Source organism: Anabas testudineus, chromosome 8, assembly GCF_900324465.2.
Source record: "Anabas testudineus chromosome 8, fAnaTes1.2, whole genome shotgun sequence".
In the NCBI taxonomy this organism is placed as follows: Eukaryota; Metazoa; Chordata; class Actinopteri; order Anabantiformes; family Anabantidae; genus Anabas; species Anabas testudineus.
This window is the reverse complement of record NC_046617.1, coordinates 13,979,177-13,997,271: the sequence shown is the minus strand read 5'-3', so window position 1 is coordinate 13,997,271 and position 18,095 is coordinate 13,979,177. Positions and strand designations below refer to the sequence as shown.

General features: G+C 41.7%; 1 protein-coding gene across 2 annotated transcripts; it reads right to left on the bottom strand.

Annotated features, from left to right (window-relative positions):
• Positions 1-5,686: 5,686 nt before the first annotated feature.
• Positions 5,687-17,264, bottom strand: gpr139 (G protein-coupled receptor 139). Of its 2 annotated transcripts, XM_026359634.1 has the most exons (3): positions 17,126-17,264; positions 11,680-11,682; positions 5,687-6,710 (listed from the first exon to the last, which is right to left on the bottom strand). In XM_026359634.1, the coding sequence occupies exons 1-3, from the start codon at positions 17,253-17,255 to the stop codon at positions 5,722-5,724; spliced, it is 1,122 nt and encodes a 373-aa protein (XP_026215419.1). In that variant the 5' UTR covers positions 17,256-17,264; the 3' UTR covers positions 5,687-5,721. The 2 variants fall into 2 exon arrangements, with proteins under 2 accessions (XP_026215419.1, XP_026215412.1); XM_026359627.1 differs by lacking the exon at positions 11,680-11,682 and having other exon boundaries at positions 17,126-17,255.
• Positions 17,265-18,095: the final 831 nt, after the last annotated feature.

The following is an 18,095-nucleotide window of genomic DNA, read 5'->3' as shown; positions in this document are numbered from 1 at the left end:
ATTGTGTCTGTGTGTGTGTGTGTGTGTGTGTGTGTGTGTGTGGTAGTGTTTGTTCTCATGTACACTGTGCTCGTTTCTCAGCTATCCTGATGTTGACAGGAACAAAGTGTCGGCTGAGTCAGCACTGCTGTCAAGACTTTAATTTGGAGCACATACACACACACACACACACACACACACACACACACACACACACACACACACACACACACACACACACACACACACACACAATCCCTCCTTGCTCTCAGAGCTTGTGATAATCACCTGGATTCTTACAATTGTGTTGGTGCAGTGAACCAGCAAAACTGCAATTTATTAAAACAAAGAATTATCATACTAAAACACAGACCCGCAGACTGGTGCTTTTTAGATAGAGATGGCAGCATTTTGTCACTACGTTGGCCCTATTGTTGATTTCATACAGATTCCCTTGTATTAGACACGTGACATTTAATGTGACGTCCACTGTGATGTTAAAGCACACATGGGAAATTCCATATTGATTTCAAAACAATAATTCTAGATGAACCAAGTATTGATGTGCTGTTAATAGCTTTGCACATTTAGGACACAAGTTGCACTGTAACGAAGTCTTCAGTTATAGGCATGGATTTGGTTTTCCTGTTTTTTTTTGTGAGTTAAGATTTTGGAGGAGAAACAGGGATGCACTCAAGGGCTGCAACAGTGTGCAGCTCAGAAGGAGGCAGAGCTAGATAAGGTTGCACTAAGCCTGGGGGGTCATGTTAAACATTATAAGACAACACGTTTGGGCTATATCACCAAAAAACTGACTTCACTTCTTTGGATATCTTCATCAAACCACTTGCATGTTGTAACAGGCCTTTGCAGGTAACATCAAACACTATGCACATGTAAATAAATGCTGTACTCTGTATAAAGCAGCTACTGTGACAGCATCCCTCTGGGTGTATCCTCAGTGCATTTTTATTTTATTTTTGTTAAACCTTGTGTCTTTGTATTCTTTTTGCATGCATTTGTATTTTCCTATACGATTGTTTTCAGTCTTCCTGTCATCATTTTCACTCATTTTGTCCTCTAGAAACTGTTTGATTGACTTTGGGGCCTCTTGACTCCTTAAGCCTCCAGCTCTGTGCCGGGTGAGTCAATTCATTAATCTATCCATAATTAGAAAATAGTGTGTGTGCATGTGGTAAAGCAAATACCCTAGTACCATCCTATTTCCTAAGAATTACATTCCTATACAAGTAAACTGTAAAACGTATTTATTGGTTACATGAACAATACTTGCTGACATGTATCAACCTGGTATATTTGTGGAAGCTAAATATACACCTTGCTATTACATACTCTCATATCCTTAATGCTGATTATGCTATTGAAAGTGATTTCTCTTTCCTTCAGTGTGATTTCACATGCAAATAAAGAAACGCATACTTAGCAGCACCGTGTCTCAGTCCTTAGAGATACTGTTCTTTATTTCTTTAATCAAAAATATTGATATGAGCCAATACTTTTCTGCATACTTTCTCACAGCACAGTAATACATACTCTTTATACATTCAATACGTTCATTAGGAGCAAAAAACTGAATTAAGCAAGGCTATAATCACTCCAGTACAATCAAAAACACAGTTTTGAAACACTGCCATGGAGGGAGGTAAAAGACTGCTCAAAAAAGGCCATTGTGTAGAAAATCACAATCAGAAAAATACAATGGCAGAAGCGTCAGTTGTACATTCATGGATATATTGTTATAATACTGTGGTGTATTTATTTTTATCATGACTGAATATAAATACATATTTGATTTCATACATTACAGGTCCTATGGCACAAACACGTTTTAAAGCTTCTTTCTGTCTAACATGGACTTTATGTACGAACACACACCAACACACTCACTCGCTCACGCTGTAGAAGCACACAGGGAGAGAGAGAGACGGAGAGGAGACTGAACAGAGCGGGATGTGTGAGAGAGAAAACACAATTCTCTCCTCTGATTGATTTATGTTTGGTTATCTTTTTAATATCTGGCTGAAGAAAATAGAGATCCTGGGCGTTTATTTTCCTCATAGTGAGGAAGATTTCGTGGCATTCACTACCCTCGCACACACCCTACCTCCTGCTCCTGAGTGCCTCATGTGGGACACAAAGGCACACCTGCATGTGACACTTTTTCTACCCTCCTCCACTTTGGCTTCCCAGCATGCCAGCCTTGTGCACTGAGGTGCTGGTTCTGACACAAATGTCACATTAACATGGCGAAAACACTGGATTGGTTTGACACATGAAATTGAATGTCATGGCAACACTAGTCTAGCATGAGCTCATCAGGCTGAAGCCAAATACATTTGTTGTTGTTTTTTTTTTTTTGGTGATCTTATTTTTGTGGTTCTACTTTGTTACTGTCTTGTTTATTCAATAATATTGATTAGGATGAAAGCACATCATTTGATGCCTTACACTAAATGAAATGTAACATCCTGCTGGGTGTGACTGTGATGGACTAGGGGGTCAAGGAACTCACTGAATGATTATTGGTTATTGATCCTTTACTCATTCATCTCCATCGAATAATGCTCGACATCCACCACCTTCAGCTAGAGGTCCCCAACTGCATGGATCAATTTTCTGATAAGAAATGATGGGGCAATCAGGTTTGTGTGCAGATGTAGCACAAAAGAGCCCAAGGTAATTAGTTAATGAGCAAGGACGACATAAAGTGGTAGGAAAGAGGGATGAGTGAGAGGAGCCTGGATTGAAAGACGTAAGGAGCAGGTGGCAATCAGGACTCCCTCATTCACTTCGTTATTTTGAAGAAAATCAATTTGTGCAGAAGAAAGAAATGGGAATTGAGAGTGGAGCCAGTCGAGTACACAATTGAACTGAAAAAGGGAGGTTGGAGAATTACTGCAGGTTTACTCCTCCTGTCTTCAAAGGGAAAATAAATTGGACAAACTATCACAATAATCCAGCAGTTAGAATATGTGCAAATAAAGCTGTTTAATGTAGCTCTGAGAGAAAGCTGGAGGATTTTTTTGTACATTATCAATTAAAATTACATTACAATTTGTCCAACATTAATCACAAATTTACATTTGTGAGATTTTTTTGTAACATTTGCCACAAACAGTGGCATCAATGAGAATTATTGATTGTTTAGATATTTTTCACATCCATCATTTATGTGCTTGTAAATATCCATTGCTTACTTTTTTTGTGATTAAATATGTATATTAATATGTAGCCTGACTCTTCAGGAATTTAACTGGCTTACACTCATATGTACCACCATATTCAAAACATGTGGGAGGGAAAGCAGTGATGGGAAAGAGCTTTATGTTTACATTTTGTGATTTTTCGCATCATGAGATGATTCAAGACAGAAATATAATGGCAAAAACTTTGCAATGTGAAGGTTAAAATGTCTAGTCATTGGGTGTAATTCAGTAGTTGCCACTTATTGACACAATATTATTTATTAATAATATTATTGTTAATTTTTCTCCTGTTGATAAATCCTGTGAGTGCTTTTCATTAACAACTGGCACCTGGAAAGCATGTACATTTACAGATCTTTTACTCAAACACAATTTCTGGGATTGTAGTCCATGTTTCAGCACTATCAACACAGCTCTACTGTGCAGGGCACAGTACTATATGGGAGCTGACAACTTGGCATGAATACTGATCTTTATATAACTTAAACAGGACATGAACATGGGAGCCATTAGCATATATGTGAATACCTCATTGGCTGCTGTGTTGTAGGTAAATGATTGATTGCCTTTAACTTTTGAATGTGCAAGACTTCATTCAAGAGTCTTGCACAAGGTTAGGCTGGTAAATTTTTTATAGTTGGAGATTGCTGCTTTAGCTGAGTCACTATGTTCCTATATTACGGCGTACAGAGTCATTGGTTAAATGTTTATATAAGTAACTTAAATAACAGTCAAAACTACAAAACCTTGTCCCTCATTTCCAGCTGCAGTCGGTTTTTGCTTTAAGAGTTGCAAAGGTGGGAGGAAAGCACCATCAGACAGGCAGTCATCACCTCAAGAGTCTTAAATGTTCAAGTGTTGAACAAGAGAGTGGAGGGCATGACTTTATCAGCTATGACGGACACATCTAACATTCATCAGATTTAAAGTCTCATCCATTAAAAGGGCCTGATGTGTCTGATCCCTTCAGGCAGGTATTAGCAGACATGCCCTTTGGCTCATCTCCGTTCCTGCTGGATAGATGAACACTTCTAATGCCCTAAGGTGTCTGCAGAATGGATGTGCATTGCTCTCAGTGTGCTCTGTCCGCAGGCAATACAGTGCAAGGTGTGTGTGTGTCTATGTGCTCAAATTCATGGTTTGTTAACGGGCAGGTCTCTGGCAGCACTGAGACAGAGTTGATGTACGTGACTGTGTTTCAGTGTAAAGCGTTTCTGAACTGCGATCAGTCAGCAGCAGAATGAGCAGAGCTGAATTGTGCCACTGTGGCCCCGAGACAAAATTCAGTGTTGCACCATGGGAGCAAAAACCTTGGAGAGGGAAAACAAACCAAAAGTTGGAGAGCAGATTTTACTGTCCTCGCTATCTCTCTCTCTTTATGTGTGTCTCAGAGAGCTAAAGGGTTAAAGAGATGTTCAGTTACATTCATTATATTCATTCAGATAATGGCTAACAGTATCAAGGACCATTAATAATTAATAGAGGACTATCTACTAACAGCAGAAATTTCCTCTTCCTAATATTGGAAATGTGATTATTAGATTTATGACACCTTGGCTCTACACTGTCCCAAAGTCATTTTTTTGTCTTGTATTTTGTGGAGCTACAGTAACAGTCAAGTCTACTATTAATAAATATTGAATCGACAATAAGCAGAGTGTGTACTCATCCCACGACGATCTGTGAACTTGGATGTGGGATAACTTCCATTGCAAGCACCAAGATTTAGGTGACCTGCAGTGCTAGGATGAGGAAAGTCAGGGAAGGCTGTCCCTTCTATAACAGTCCCATTTAACATGCCTTTGAGACCCTTCTGCATATTAAACTGGAAATGACAGAGCTGTGGTACATTGCTTGAGAGACCGTCAGAACTGTGGGCAATGGACACATTGTCAGCGGCTCTGCCTGAGTGAATCACCCCTTGAGGTGAGATGTTTAATGCCCAGGGTATGACTGATCTCTGCTTCGTGGATATGACTCCCAATGGACAAAGACGCAGCTGTTCACCATTGAAGGCAGTGTACAACAGAGAACGTCCATTAAGTAACCAGCGTCGCCAGACACTTCTTGATGCTTCGCGAAGGATGCATCCAGCTGACAGCCTATACTTCAGCGCTATTATAAATTGTGGCTCATAAAAGTCACTGATAGATGGTGATATCCCATTATCAATCGCACTCTCACGTAGCAGTCAGCCACTTACAGCAGCTTTATTTTTTTGCATGGAGGAAACAATCAACATCTATTTGATGCTTGTCGGTGCTTTGTGAATACTTGAGTGAACATGAGAGGCCTTCCTTTTTCTGCCAAGCACACATCTGTTGTTTGCTTTTCCACCTTGCTAGTGTACCACTTTGTTATCGCTCAAAGATAGCTAAACTGTCACCTCAGAGCACTCTGGACGTGTTGACATTTTCATGCCTCAAAGAGTCCCATGCAGGCGAAGCTGGTCGTCAAGGTGACGAAACCCGAATATGTTTCCCCAGGATTGAAAGTGGGGGTAGCTGCTGGTGGCTCAAGAAGAAATACAGATGGGCTTCCCGTTTTTGTCATACTGATACACCAGCATCTTGATGCAGTGGGAGTTGGCTGGTGAGATCCAGGGACTGCTTGTGATAGAGAAGTTGTGACTAGCGTAAAATGGTGGCGGCTGCTTCCGGCACTGGACCAGCGCTCGCAGCACATTAGCTGCCATGCCCCGGAAACGCTTGCTGATGAAACAGTAGAGGAAAAAGTTGACACCGGTGTTGAGCAGTGCCAGCATATTCGCCAGATCGGTGAGCACGTGGAGCAGGCGGCTGGCACTTTGTGAGGTTGGAGGAGGGGAGTAGAAGTGGTAAAGGATCACGAGGGTGCGCGGTGCCCACAAAACAGCAAAAATGGAGGTGATGGCGAGGAGGATGGCAGTGGTCTTGCCAGTTGAGTATCCGCGGAGGCGGAAACAGCTGCGGCGCCTGCGTAGCTTTCGAACAATGACAGCATTGAGAGAGAAGAAGACAGTGCAGGGAAGGAGGTAGACGGTGGCACAGTGGGCCCACACCAGGACATGCTGAGCTACGGTTCTCTTGTTGCTCTCTCCCCCTCCTGCTTCTCCACCACTGCCCTCCCCAGGCAGGCTGTGCCACAGCTCAGGCCACCAGTAATAAGGAGCTGCAGAGATCAAGCACCCAAAATACACAGCAAATATCACCTTTCTTGTGCGGGCTGGGTAGGAGACTGTGTGGTAGCGCAGCGGGTGGCAAACAGCGATGTAGCGGTCAATGGTGAGGGGCACAGTGATCCAGATGGAAGTATGAATAGAGGAGAACTCCAAGACCTGCACTGCATTATTTAATGATGGCGGCAGTGGTGTGGCCAAAATAAAATCCTCCAAAATGAAGTCGACAAAAACAATTAGGAGCAGGACAAGGATGTCAGCAGCTGCCAGAGCCAGGAGATAGTTGTAGGAGGACTTCTGACGACACAGCACCAGCTGGGACAGGATGACCACCGTCAGGATGTTAGCTAGGAGGAGGAAGGATGAAGAATGGAGAAGGAAGTGGGAAGATGATTGAAAGTACATCGACAGAGGAAATAGGGTAATTATGAGATTGGAAAAGAGATGGGAACAGGTTAGGGAAGGGAAGGAAACAGAAAAAATGAGTGTTAGTGGGCAGGTAATTGAAAAGAGGCAACATTTAACTACACATGAGCAAAACTCCTGACAGCAAAAGAGAGTCTGGTTAACAGGCACTGTGGGTACTAACACAAGCAATAGATGCAATAAACAAACAAAAATATGAGGGGAAATAAAGACATTTTCAGCAGCATTAACAACACCTACCAAGCAGGTCTAGGAACACAGTGGATCAACTCTCCTGTAGCAGTTACTGCCAGTTTTAGCCCATTATGCAAAAAACGTTCAAATCTGTTATCATCCCCAGCCAGTATTTACCATGTTCACCCAGCTCCTCTTACTAAGTAATCCCTCCCCTGTTTATTTCTCCCTTCTCACCTGCTGTGGGTGATTCGAACAGCACCTGCCTCTGCTTTTGGTCAAATTGTTATCTCTAATAAAGAGTAAAGCCACAGCATAAATAGGAGGACAACGTGCTGCACCACAGCCTTGGCTGTCTGCTGAGTTCACTGCTACCAGCCACTGGCAATTTAGCTGCTAAAACAAAGCACAAGGACATCCCATCGCTGCGTGTCTGCTTTTCTGTGTTAATCTGTACTCCATGTCCCCGAGATGTATTGTCAAATATTCTCCTCCATGATAGCAAATTAAATGTCTGCCACTTTAGTGTTATTCATTCAAACTCTATTTCTTGTAGAGGTAAATGGCACAGGAGGGGACCAAAAAAAAAAGAAGGTCTGAATGTAATTTTTCCCTCTGCTGCTTTTACAAAAACATGACCTCTGCATCTGCGGGCAGAAGGAGCCCAGCTTTCTGCCTCTCACGTGGAACTGCAGTCCTCCAATTGAATTGAACAAGCTCATTACACTTTGTTTATTTATTTATTTTTTTGTTGTCCTATTCTTTTCCCAAATTCACCCTGTCACCACACGTGTATATATATAATTCCAAGGTTATTTTTGTCATCTTGTGTTCATAGGTTGTGGCAGAATGACGGCTTTAGGGTGTGAATGTTTGTGAGAGGTTAAATAAATATTGATTGAATCTGTCCAGTGGCATTTATCTTAAGTAGAGTTGTAAATTTTAAAACTTTTCCAAACTCTCAAAGCTCTTTGCCTTCTAAAAGTGGTCAAAAACTCACTGGGATCATAACAAAAATGAATTATCACCAAGATTGTGACATTATTTTTGTGATTAAACTATCTCAGGGGCTTCAAACCACGTTCACACCTGTCACCACCTGTCTGCCATAAATAATGTTTCTACAGGAGAAAGCAAATATGCTTTAAAAGAGGAGTAATATGTCAAGCAACAAATATCTTAATACTGAATGCATCAGTCAAATGCTCACCGACAACATATTTGTGTTGTGCCAAAATGCACCAGGTGCTTCCTCATGAGTCCACAGCCACCTACAATCAAGTCTTTTAATAAATCTTTTTTTTTTTGATGACGTTCCACCCTGAGGCCACATGATCACCCTTTAATAGTTCTAGTTGTGGAACAGGGTTTGACTCCATCCCCCTCAACCATTTGAGTAAGGCTATTCCATTATCACTGCTGGTGTTTGCATGCTTAGGACTTTGGCAAAAAATGCCATAAAATGCTAAACCCGGCCCAACATTTGTCAGAATTGTTTATTATGTTGAGTTCAAGAGCACAGTTACATGATTAAAGATTATGTGATTGTCACCTTAATAAGTTGAATTGAGTTGTAATAGCCTCTCTTGTCTTATTATACATACAATATTATTTAAACATAGTAATATTCACATAGTGTCTTTCTGAAGGCATTCATTGTTCAACTCACAAGTGTCACAAATAGTTGCACAACAAATTAATAAAGACAGAGAGAGAGAGAGAGAAGTTCAATCTGTGAATCTCTTTTTACTTCCACACAGTGTAAAGTGCGTGTTTGATTGTTGGAAGTCACCGAATTTGTTGGACACAGCTAACCACTAATGCAATGTCACAAAAGTGGTTGTGGAGGAGGATTGGGGGTCTTTCCAAAGCAATTCAACCAACTGACAAGCAGTTCTGATGTACTTAGCAGCCGTCATTGTCCATATAGCATTTACGTGTTCTGTGGTCCCGTCCCCCTCTGCAGTAATTGGTCTGGGATTGGATTAAATATGGCAGCTTGGCGTCTGGTACATCACACTTCACTGCCTCAGCCACTATCAGCTGGTTACAAATTACAAAGCTGGCTCCAGATAATGACTAAAGATGTCCTTGCCAGACTGGCTGATGTGCAGTAAAAGTCACACACACTTTTACATGTCTGAACATGCAGTCACACAACTCACACAAAAACACAGATCGTTGGAGATGCACCAGTTCATTAACATACGATCTATCAATAACAATAAATGAGATGTCAAAGAAGATTACAAGACCCAACAAGCTGATATATGTAGAGACTGCTGGATTGCACCACACTGATCCACATCATTGTCACTCGCACCTGTACAGCATACTAACCTCTGCACAAACATATTCATTTATTGTTGGCTGTGTTACTGGCTCTTTGTTTTTAGCAACTGACATCTACTTCCTGTCGGTTTCTTCTTCTTTTTTTTTGGTTGTTAATCCAGAATATGTTAAATTGTAGGTTAAAGCTATAAAATGCCAAACCCCTGTTGCTTTACAACACGTGTGTAATTTTTGTGCCTCACTGTAATTAAAAGTATAACTGGCTTTTTATATATTTTTTCTACAAATTGTCTATATGCTCATTGTGGTTAGAGGACTTGTTTTGACAAGAAAGTAGAATATGTGCAATAAATATCACTACAGCTCCTGGTCTGCTGCATCGATTTAGGCAAAAAAAAAAGGCATCTAAAATCTGATAGTGTTATAAACGTGGATTTGCTGATGTCCTCCCATCGTCCAAACACGTGCACGTTAGGTTCATTAGTGATTCTAAATTGCCCATAGGGTGTGAATGTTTGTCTGTCTCTAATGTCGGCCCTGTGATTGACTGGAGACCTGTACCCTGTCTTTCGCCCAATGACATCTGGGATAGGCTGCAGCACTCCAACAACCCTTAAGAGGACAAGCTGTTAGGATGATGGATGGATGGAGGGATGTTGTAGATGTGGAATGCTAATTGGTGAACTACTCCTTTAATCAATCTTGCCTAGTTTGTTAGACTAATACTGCTACTAGTGGGCTGAAGAAGTTGACCTGCTGAAGTCAATAACAATGCACTTCTGCACTGCCATCAATGAGTCGATGACCTGCTCCACCACTGTTCGCCACATTGCCTTCACTGCCAAGGATAAGGGCAGACTGCAGCGTATCAGTCAAACAGCTAAGCGTGATGGCTGTAATCTGTCATCTAGAAGACCTGCATGACCACAGGATCCTGAAGCGTTCAGAAAAGATTATAGCCAACTGGAAAGAAACTTTTTGAAAGACTTCTCTATGTCAAGAAGCTGCACTCCATCACAACCAAAGCTTGGTGCCACAAAAATAGATTCTTACCAAGTGCTGTTGACCTTATCAACAAGATCCAGGTACTATACTATAACTAGATTCATCAAGACAAACTCCTCGTGTTAATGCATTATACCGATTTGGTTATTTGATTCAAATTCTGTGGTGATGTAATTTTACATATCACACTCATCGGCCCCTGAGTCATTCTCTGCTAGAGATGAAACAATTTGTTCATAAATTAGTCAAACACCAGATATTTTCAAGCTATCTCTCAAGTACAAATGCCAAACATTAGCTTTTTTTCTGTCCAAATTCAATAATAAATATCTTTGGGTTGTGTATTGTTGGCCAGACAAAACAAGCTATTTGAAGATACCTTCTCGCAAACACTAATGGGTTTTTTGACATTTTCAGAATGAATCAAGAAACTAATAGGCAGATTAATCTATAATAATGGAGAGCTGCAGCCATACTGTCCACTTTACTCCTTCTGCTTTCTTTGATGTGTCCATATGTCTACCTGAAATGTCACCGTGGAATAAAAAAAAGCAAAACATCCAGTGGTTGCTTATCTGCTGAGCTTAATTCTATTATTATTTAGCTTTGTTGTTTCTTGTTTTAGCCTTCTGCTCATTTCAGCAATCCCTTTTATTTGTGCATACTGTCTTTCAGTATGTGTAATTTCCCATACAGTCATCTCTCACAGCTGTCAGCGCGGACTGTACGTGCACCTGTAGGCTCACACCCAACAGGATGGATCTTATCAGTGCCTGTTTCTATATGATGAAAAGTATAGAGCTAAGTGTTTATATTTCCTGATGGATCGTTACAAACCCTACACAATAGATGTCTCCTGTACCTTTGTCCTGCAGCTCTCTCACTTTCTCTCTTTCTCTCTCTACATACTGCTGCGCAGAGAAGAGTCACATGACATGGTAGCAGTGAGGTGTCACTGCCTGGGCATTATTCTGTTTGGGCTCCCCGGTGAGACGAGGCCTTCTACAGACAAACAAAAGGGATCCGTGGCGAGCCTGACATTTCCATTTAGCTCTAGCCGGCTTACACTGGGTCACCCATTCATTTCCACTGACTGCTGCTCTTTACATTGTCTCTGGAGCTGGATGGATCTGCTCTACATTCTGCGGGTGTGGGGTGGCACACGCAAGGCTCATCTCAGTGGGGACGGGAAGAGACATGGGAGAGATCCAGACTTGAGACAAACATGGGGAAGACACAGGGAAATCCATGTGTGCATAAAGGGACATGTGCATCTCCAACTCTCACTTCCTTTTCCTATTTGTAGGGGAAAAAAGGTGTCTCCAGCTGAGAGAGGCTTAGAAAGACCTGTAGGACAGATAATATGTTGCTTTGTTTCTGTCTCTCTGCCACATATGCTTGTGTTTGCATGGGTGACACCTTCTCTCAATTTGTGTCTTTGCTCCCCTTGCTGCTCCTGTAGTATAACGGGGGACAGGATTGGCGTTTAGCAGGAAAAGAGAAGGCACAGCGTGCTCCCTGAGGTGTGTAACGAGGCTGACTCATCCTACCACTGAGGGGACGTGTTCAGACGGCACTGTGGAGCTTAACCCTTTAAAGTCACGGACAAAACACAAGACGCTGCCACCTCTCTCCACACTAGTCAGGCTTTTTTTTCACGGGTATAACATAGACAGAACATGGTAAAAAGGAAACAATACCCTAGAAAAAGAGAATGAAAGTAAGCATTACAATTAAGGATTATTCTTGTCATTTGGGGGAAATGAAGTTTTGGCTTTGATGGCTTAACCGGAGGCTAGTAAGAGTGGAGGAGAGGAGAGGAGAGGGATGAGGGCACAGACAGAGGCTGAAGGTAACTGTGGTCTGAGGAAGGTCACAGAGAATTAAAAAAAAGAAAGCAGGTGATTGAAAAGGAATGGATGAGAGGATTAGACAGGGATAGAGAAATGAGACACAGAGCAAGGTATAGAGGAGAGTGGTGAGGCAGTGGGAGGAAAGGAAGAGAGGTGAGAAACAGAGAGGGGGTGAATATCAAAGCTTTCTTCAAAGGTCACAGGCACTTTGTTCCTGATGACAACCATTTCCCCTTTGTCTCCTGTAAGTGTCACACTGGACAGAAAGCAGGGCAATTCCTTAATTCCCCTGAACAAAGACCAGCAGCACATCCCTGCTACAAAGCCACAAAAAAGAGAGAAAGCTACGCTGAAGTTAAAAATGAGTTTTTCTTTTTGACAAGTTTAGAAGTTTGAATTCTCTTTAAAGAGTAAAACCTTGATGTTTTCATGGAGTAACATCCTTTTTATCACCATTTACTTGCAGTGAAAATCAGGTTTGCAATGAGCTGCAAATGTGATAACATCAATAAGACATTTTTGTGAGCTTAAAAGCTTGATGTAAGATCTGAGTTAATGACAAAGAATGGGACATTAGTAAGAGAAAGCGAGAGGTAATAAACTAGAGCAAGAGCCAAAATGAGAAGACAGAGAGACGGTGATATGTATTGAAACAGGATATTTAAGTTTAATAGGTATATTAAGAGGAAGAGTCCCTGGTCGCACTTAATGATATTGATGCAGCTGCAGTGCACTCCTGCCTGCTCACCCCTACAGCCATCCATTTTACAGCCAGACCACAGTGAGTCAAAGTTAGGTGGAGATTACTGTCTTGCTAACCCTGCTGTCTGCATGTGATAGTACTGTGAAGTGCAAGACCAACTCAACCTGTCACGTTTAAGGGGTTACTAAACAACATACACAATTACAATACGCCCCTGATTTATCTTCAAACGTTTCAGAAATGTAGGTGACAAAGAGGAATAATGTAAATACAACCATGTCCAGATCACAGAAACAGAAACAGAAATCACAACATTATGATTATCCTCAGATTGACTGATTTGGGTTTGTGGTTCTGCAGCTTTCAGCAGCTGTTCACACAAATCAGCTCTCTCACTGCACCCGCATCTTTGATTTATTGCCTCAAGCAACATCTACTTTTCTCTTTTGCCTCGTCTGTCCTCTTGCGCCCTCTCTGGTTTGTCTCCTCAACGACTAGCAGGCACTTCTCTCCCTTCCTCTCTGTCTTTCATTTCTGCAGACTGGAGACAAAGCAGAGCTCAAACACTCATCTGTCTTTCCTCTGATGTACTGCGTACTCTATATTTTCTCCACTCCATCCCTGTTGCTGCACAAACCGTCACATCATTTCCTTTTCTTACACTTTCCACCCCATAATCTCCAACAACACTTGTAGAGTGATAGTATCTATTAACAAGCCCCCATTCCAACATCATGTTGCTGGTGCAGATTGACAGATCAATAATCCAAACTGAAAATCAATGGGGCGCATCTCTTCATTAAGTAGCGGCTGACACCTGGCCCACGCGGTAACTTGGAACAAGGTGTTGTTAGTGCTAAACATCCCTGACCTTTCCCACTTGTACGGCTAGATAAGTGAGAGTGGGATGCGATGTTTTCCATCTCACACCTGTGCCAGTCTCTTCTGTTGAAAAGATGAGCGGCCAAACAGACTTCATGAAGAAATAACTTGTGCAACACATGCTTGTTCAGCATGTATTCAAAATGACGCTTCTGACTTTGAGTCAGAACTCTGACATTAAAGGAACCCCTTAGTGTCAACAGTGGCCAAGTGACGCCAAGTGGGAAGTCTCGTTGTGAGACATGTGGGGATGTTTGCTCTAAAAAGACTATTCCAGGAAGTACTCATGTTCACATGTTTGTGGTCATGTCTCCTCAGCAAAGAACCATTTACTGTTATGTATTGAACGTTGCACACTATCACTTGATATTACTGGAGCCAATTTTAGTCAGCTGAATGCTCATAAATAGCTATTAAAATACATTTAATTGTCAATTGTGTCATTGCACATGTTGCACAAATCTACAAACTGCAAAATGCATTTTTGTGAAACTGCCCTTCTCAAGGACACATTTAGCTGTTTTATGTTCTGACCAGTATTATTTATTTTATTTGTTTTTCAAAACTGTTTCAAAATAGCAGTTATTTAAAAAATAAAACCACCCTATGACCCCACCATGGTTTTGTTTTATTTGTTTTGTTGTTTGGGTTCAAATTGTTAGTGACTCTAAAGGTACAATTATGCTTCTGCATGCTGCACATAATTATGATAAGCACGTATCCACTAGGGGCAGAGTTGCCTCTATCAAACCTCTAACTTCATCTGTTATAGCTGCTTCCATTTCTCCTTTTTCTTTCTTTTTGTCAATGTTTGTCTACTGTGTGCTACGCTCCATGCCCTTCAGGTTTTAGTCATGATCGAATTACAATAAGTCAAAATGCTGTTTGAAATTGAGTGTTGTTGTCCTGTGAGTCCAATAATATTTGAATAAAGTTACATACTATAGCTTTAAGGACATATACCTACTTGTATTTTACTTGACTGTTTACATCTACTCTCTTGGTAATGAGGTATTGAAGTAGTGTGAAGATGGTGCATTTTAAATAAATAACATTATTTTAGTAATAAATTATAATAGAAAAATGTTTGATATTAAAGACAATGTGTAACAGTAACACAATGCAAATTGTAGAGAAAAAAGTCTTTATCAAAGCCTGATGACTAATTACAAATGGTTAATTATTAAATAGAATACAGTGGGATTTAATCCTCTTAGTGGTTTGCACCCTGCAGCACTATCTCAAGAGCACATTAGTGTTCTTAAAATTAACACATTTGCAAATCATCTTCAGGCGAAATCTCTGCATCGAGCTGCCTTTTGTTTAAAGGCTGAGTTAACAAATCACACCTAAGCAGGAGAGTTTTGAAATGCATGAAATGCATATATGCTGCTAAAATATCAGCTGCTCCTCACATTAACATACTACGCAGCTTTGTCTCAGTGAGTACTCTACAAAGAGCAGACTTCACTTCACTGCAATCCTCACATGTCAAAAAAACCTGACTCCTTCATCGTGTCGTTTGCTACTGCATGCTAGCGCACGTCTATCCTGCCTCTTGCAGTGTGGTGTAGTGAGTGTAGAGAGGAAGAAGAGAGAGGAAGAGAGAGGACGAGTTAGCGATTAATTAAAAATGTGACAATTTGTCTCGGCTCTGTCGTCCGTAGCTCCCCCACTCAGGGCTCAGAGGTGCTACTTCACTGGCTCTGCTGTTATTAATCTCTCTCTCTCTTTCTCTATTACTGCTCTGATCTCTCCCTCTCTTGGTTCCACTTTTCTTCTCCTAGGTGTCCTTGTCTTCCTTCTGTCGCGCCTGTTTATTCTCTTTTTTGAGCAGCTTATTTTGCGTAATCCTCTCCCACCACACGCTTTTTTCACCCTCCACTCTGTGCTCTTGACGGGACCCCTCTCTGTGTGCAGCATAAAGGTCAAACTCTGTGAGAAACCCAGCAAAGTGATGCCCTGTTGCTGTCAACTAATGAAACACTGGTCTGTAATCAGGTTAGCAACCTCTATTCCATTCAGAGTGTTAAATATGTGCGGGTCTCTGGGTCACTCTGCTATCGCTCACATGTGCAACACTCATGAAACATTCATGATTCAGCTTGAGTGGAATGAGCTGTGTCATAATGATTGAATCAGTTGAACTCATTGCTGCTGAGTATGAGCCCACTGCAACTCAACTATTAATTCTGACAACTAAAGCAAGATTGCATTACTCTCATGTTATTGTTAGTCAAGTTAAACTAACAATCGCGTTAGTAAAGATGACTCAGCAGCAGAATCAAACACAACTCATGGGAAACTTTAAAAGACAGCAGAAGGAATTGCTTGTGCATGACTTGATTTGCCATCCAGGAGAAATAATGACTTTTATAGGACATTTTTACTTTTACAAGACAGTTCATCTCATGAGCATCTGCAGCCTTTGCATGCACAAGCTCTTTACTTTGCATTGCAGATTTATTTTGCTCCCAATCATTATCAAAGAGTAGGGTTTCAGAGGTTAAGACAATATGTCGATCTGAAAAAATGTTAATGTTGGAATGTTAAATTATCAGAACAAAGTCAAAGGGAATATGCTGCAGGTTCATTTCTTGTTATGCTATGTCAGTGAACGGCAGAGTCACATCAGGGTTAAATTGCCCTTCATCCCCTTCACACTGTCAGACCCTAAAATGAGATCAGCATTTTGGTGATGGGCAAAAACAGAGTGTATGTATACCTGACAGTCCAGAGGGTTTGAACCCTAATCTCTGATCAGATATGAGCATTTTTCCTCTTTCATCTGACCTCCAGGTTTTCTGTCTCTCTTTCTCTTTCACTCACTTACACACCGTGATGTTCACTACAAAAGCACATACACACCACTTTGCTTCTCTGTGTGAGACTAAGTCAGTGTTCATAGATCACACAGTGGGACGGAGGGAGGACTGACAGTAACTGTGAATGGACTAATCAGTCAATGGTATAGACACAACAAGGAAGCATCATTAATTCAGGTCATCATGTGGAGCCATTTAACACACACTTTATTTATTTGTGTGTTTTTGAGAAACAATTATGCATCAGTAACCAGATTTAATGATGCTCTGCACACACTGTTGCTGTTTTCCTTTATATGGTGCTAGCCTATTTCCATCTAAAGAGACAAATGCACTAGAAAGGCACAGACAAATAAATACAAAGGATACCTACATGCACAAGTGACTGGCACAAGGTCAGAATGACAAATCAACAAGGTGTGTGCACTGAGTGACACTCAGGAGCAGCTGTGCTCAACACAGCCACTCAAACCTGCAGACAAGTCCTTAACACATCAAGATGCAAAGCATTATCCCACTGATGTAGGCACCAAAGAAAAATGTAAGCAAATTAACACATAAGGAGATGTGCAAGTAATTAGACACACATAAAATAGATTTACCTGGCAGGCCAAGACAGAGCAGGATGCTGTAGTAGATGACAGGCAGTGGTCCTAGAGGGCATCCCTGCTGCCCTGGTCCCCAGGTGCTCCCATTGGGGGAAAAAACAGGGAAGATGTGGCTGTGCTCCATGGCCTCTTCCTCTTCCCAGTCCTCTTCCTCAGCTGAGCTCAGTGTCAAGAAGCCTGGCCACACAAGAAAACTGCCTGGTAGCCGGTATGAAAGAGAGGGTGCTCTGTCCTTGGCTGCCAATCAGCATGAGTGTGTGTATGCGTGCATTTGTGCGAGACAGCAAGGTTGAGTGTGTGAGAAGGAGGGAACAATGGAAGAGATGGAGGAGAGAGCGTGCAGGGAGAGGGAACAGACGGGGAGATGCGAGAGAGATGATATGTGTTAGTAGGTGATGGAAAGGAAGGAGGCGAGAGGAGCGGAGAGGGAGGCGTGAAGAGGTGAGTGTGAAGGTAGAAGTGGAGAGGGGAGGAAGCTGCCTGAGTGTGTGAATGAGGGGGAATGAGAGCGAGTCCAGCACAGATAGAGGAGGAGGAGGAGGAGGAGGAGGAGGAGGAGGAAAGAGGGAAGGGGAGAGGAAGGTAGATGGAGAGCAAGGGCACTGTTGAAAGCAGAAAGTGAGGGACAGAGACAGAGACTGAGAGTGGAGGCGACAGGCGGGAGACTGGGGCAAGGTGGAGGGATGCTCAGAGAGAGAAAGCGAGGTAAACGTGTTCCTGTTTGAAGGAACTGAACACAAAGCAACTGATGAGGGGATAGATTTAATGGATAAGAGAAGATAAATGGAGGTTTAAGTCAACTGTGGAGAAGGATAGAGTGTGTTTGCCCTTCTCATGTCATCTCCATCTGTCATTGTTCCTTTTTATTGTCTTCATTTTGTAACCATTGACAAAAGAGTGCACAAGCAGGTGAGTCCACACCAATATTGCATATCATGAGCCTATCATACAGTATAAATACACA

What these genes read in the sequence shown, in the direction of transcription:
- gpr139 (XM_026359634.1), bottom strand. Translation starts at nt 17,255, where the DNA reads ATGGAGCACAGCCACATCTTCCCTGTTTTTTCCCCCAATGGGAGCACC.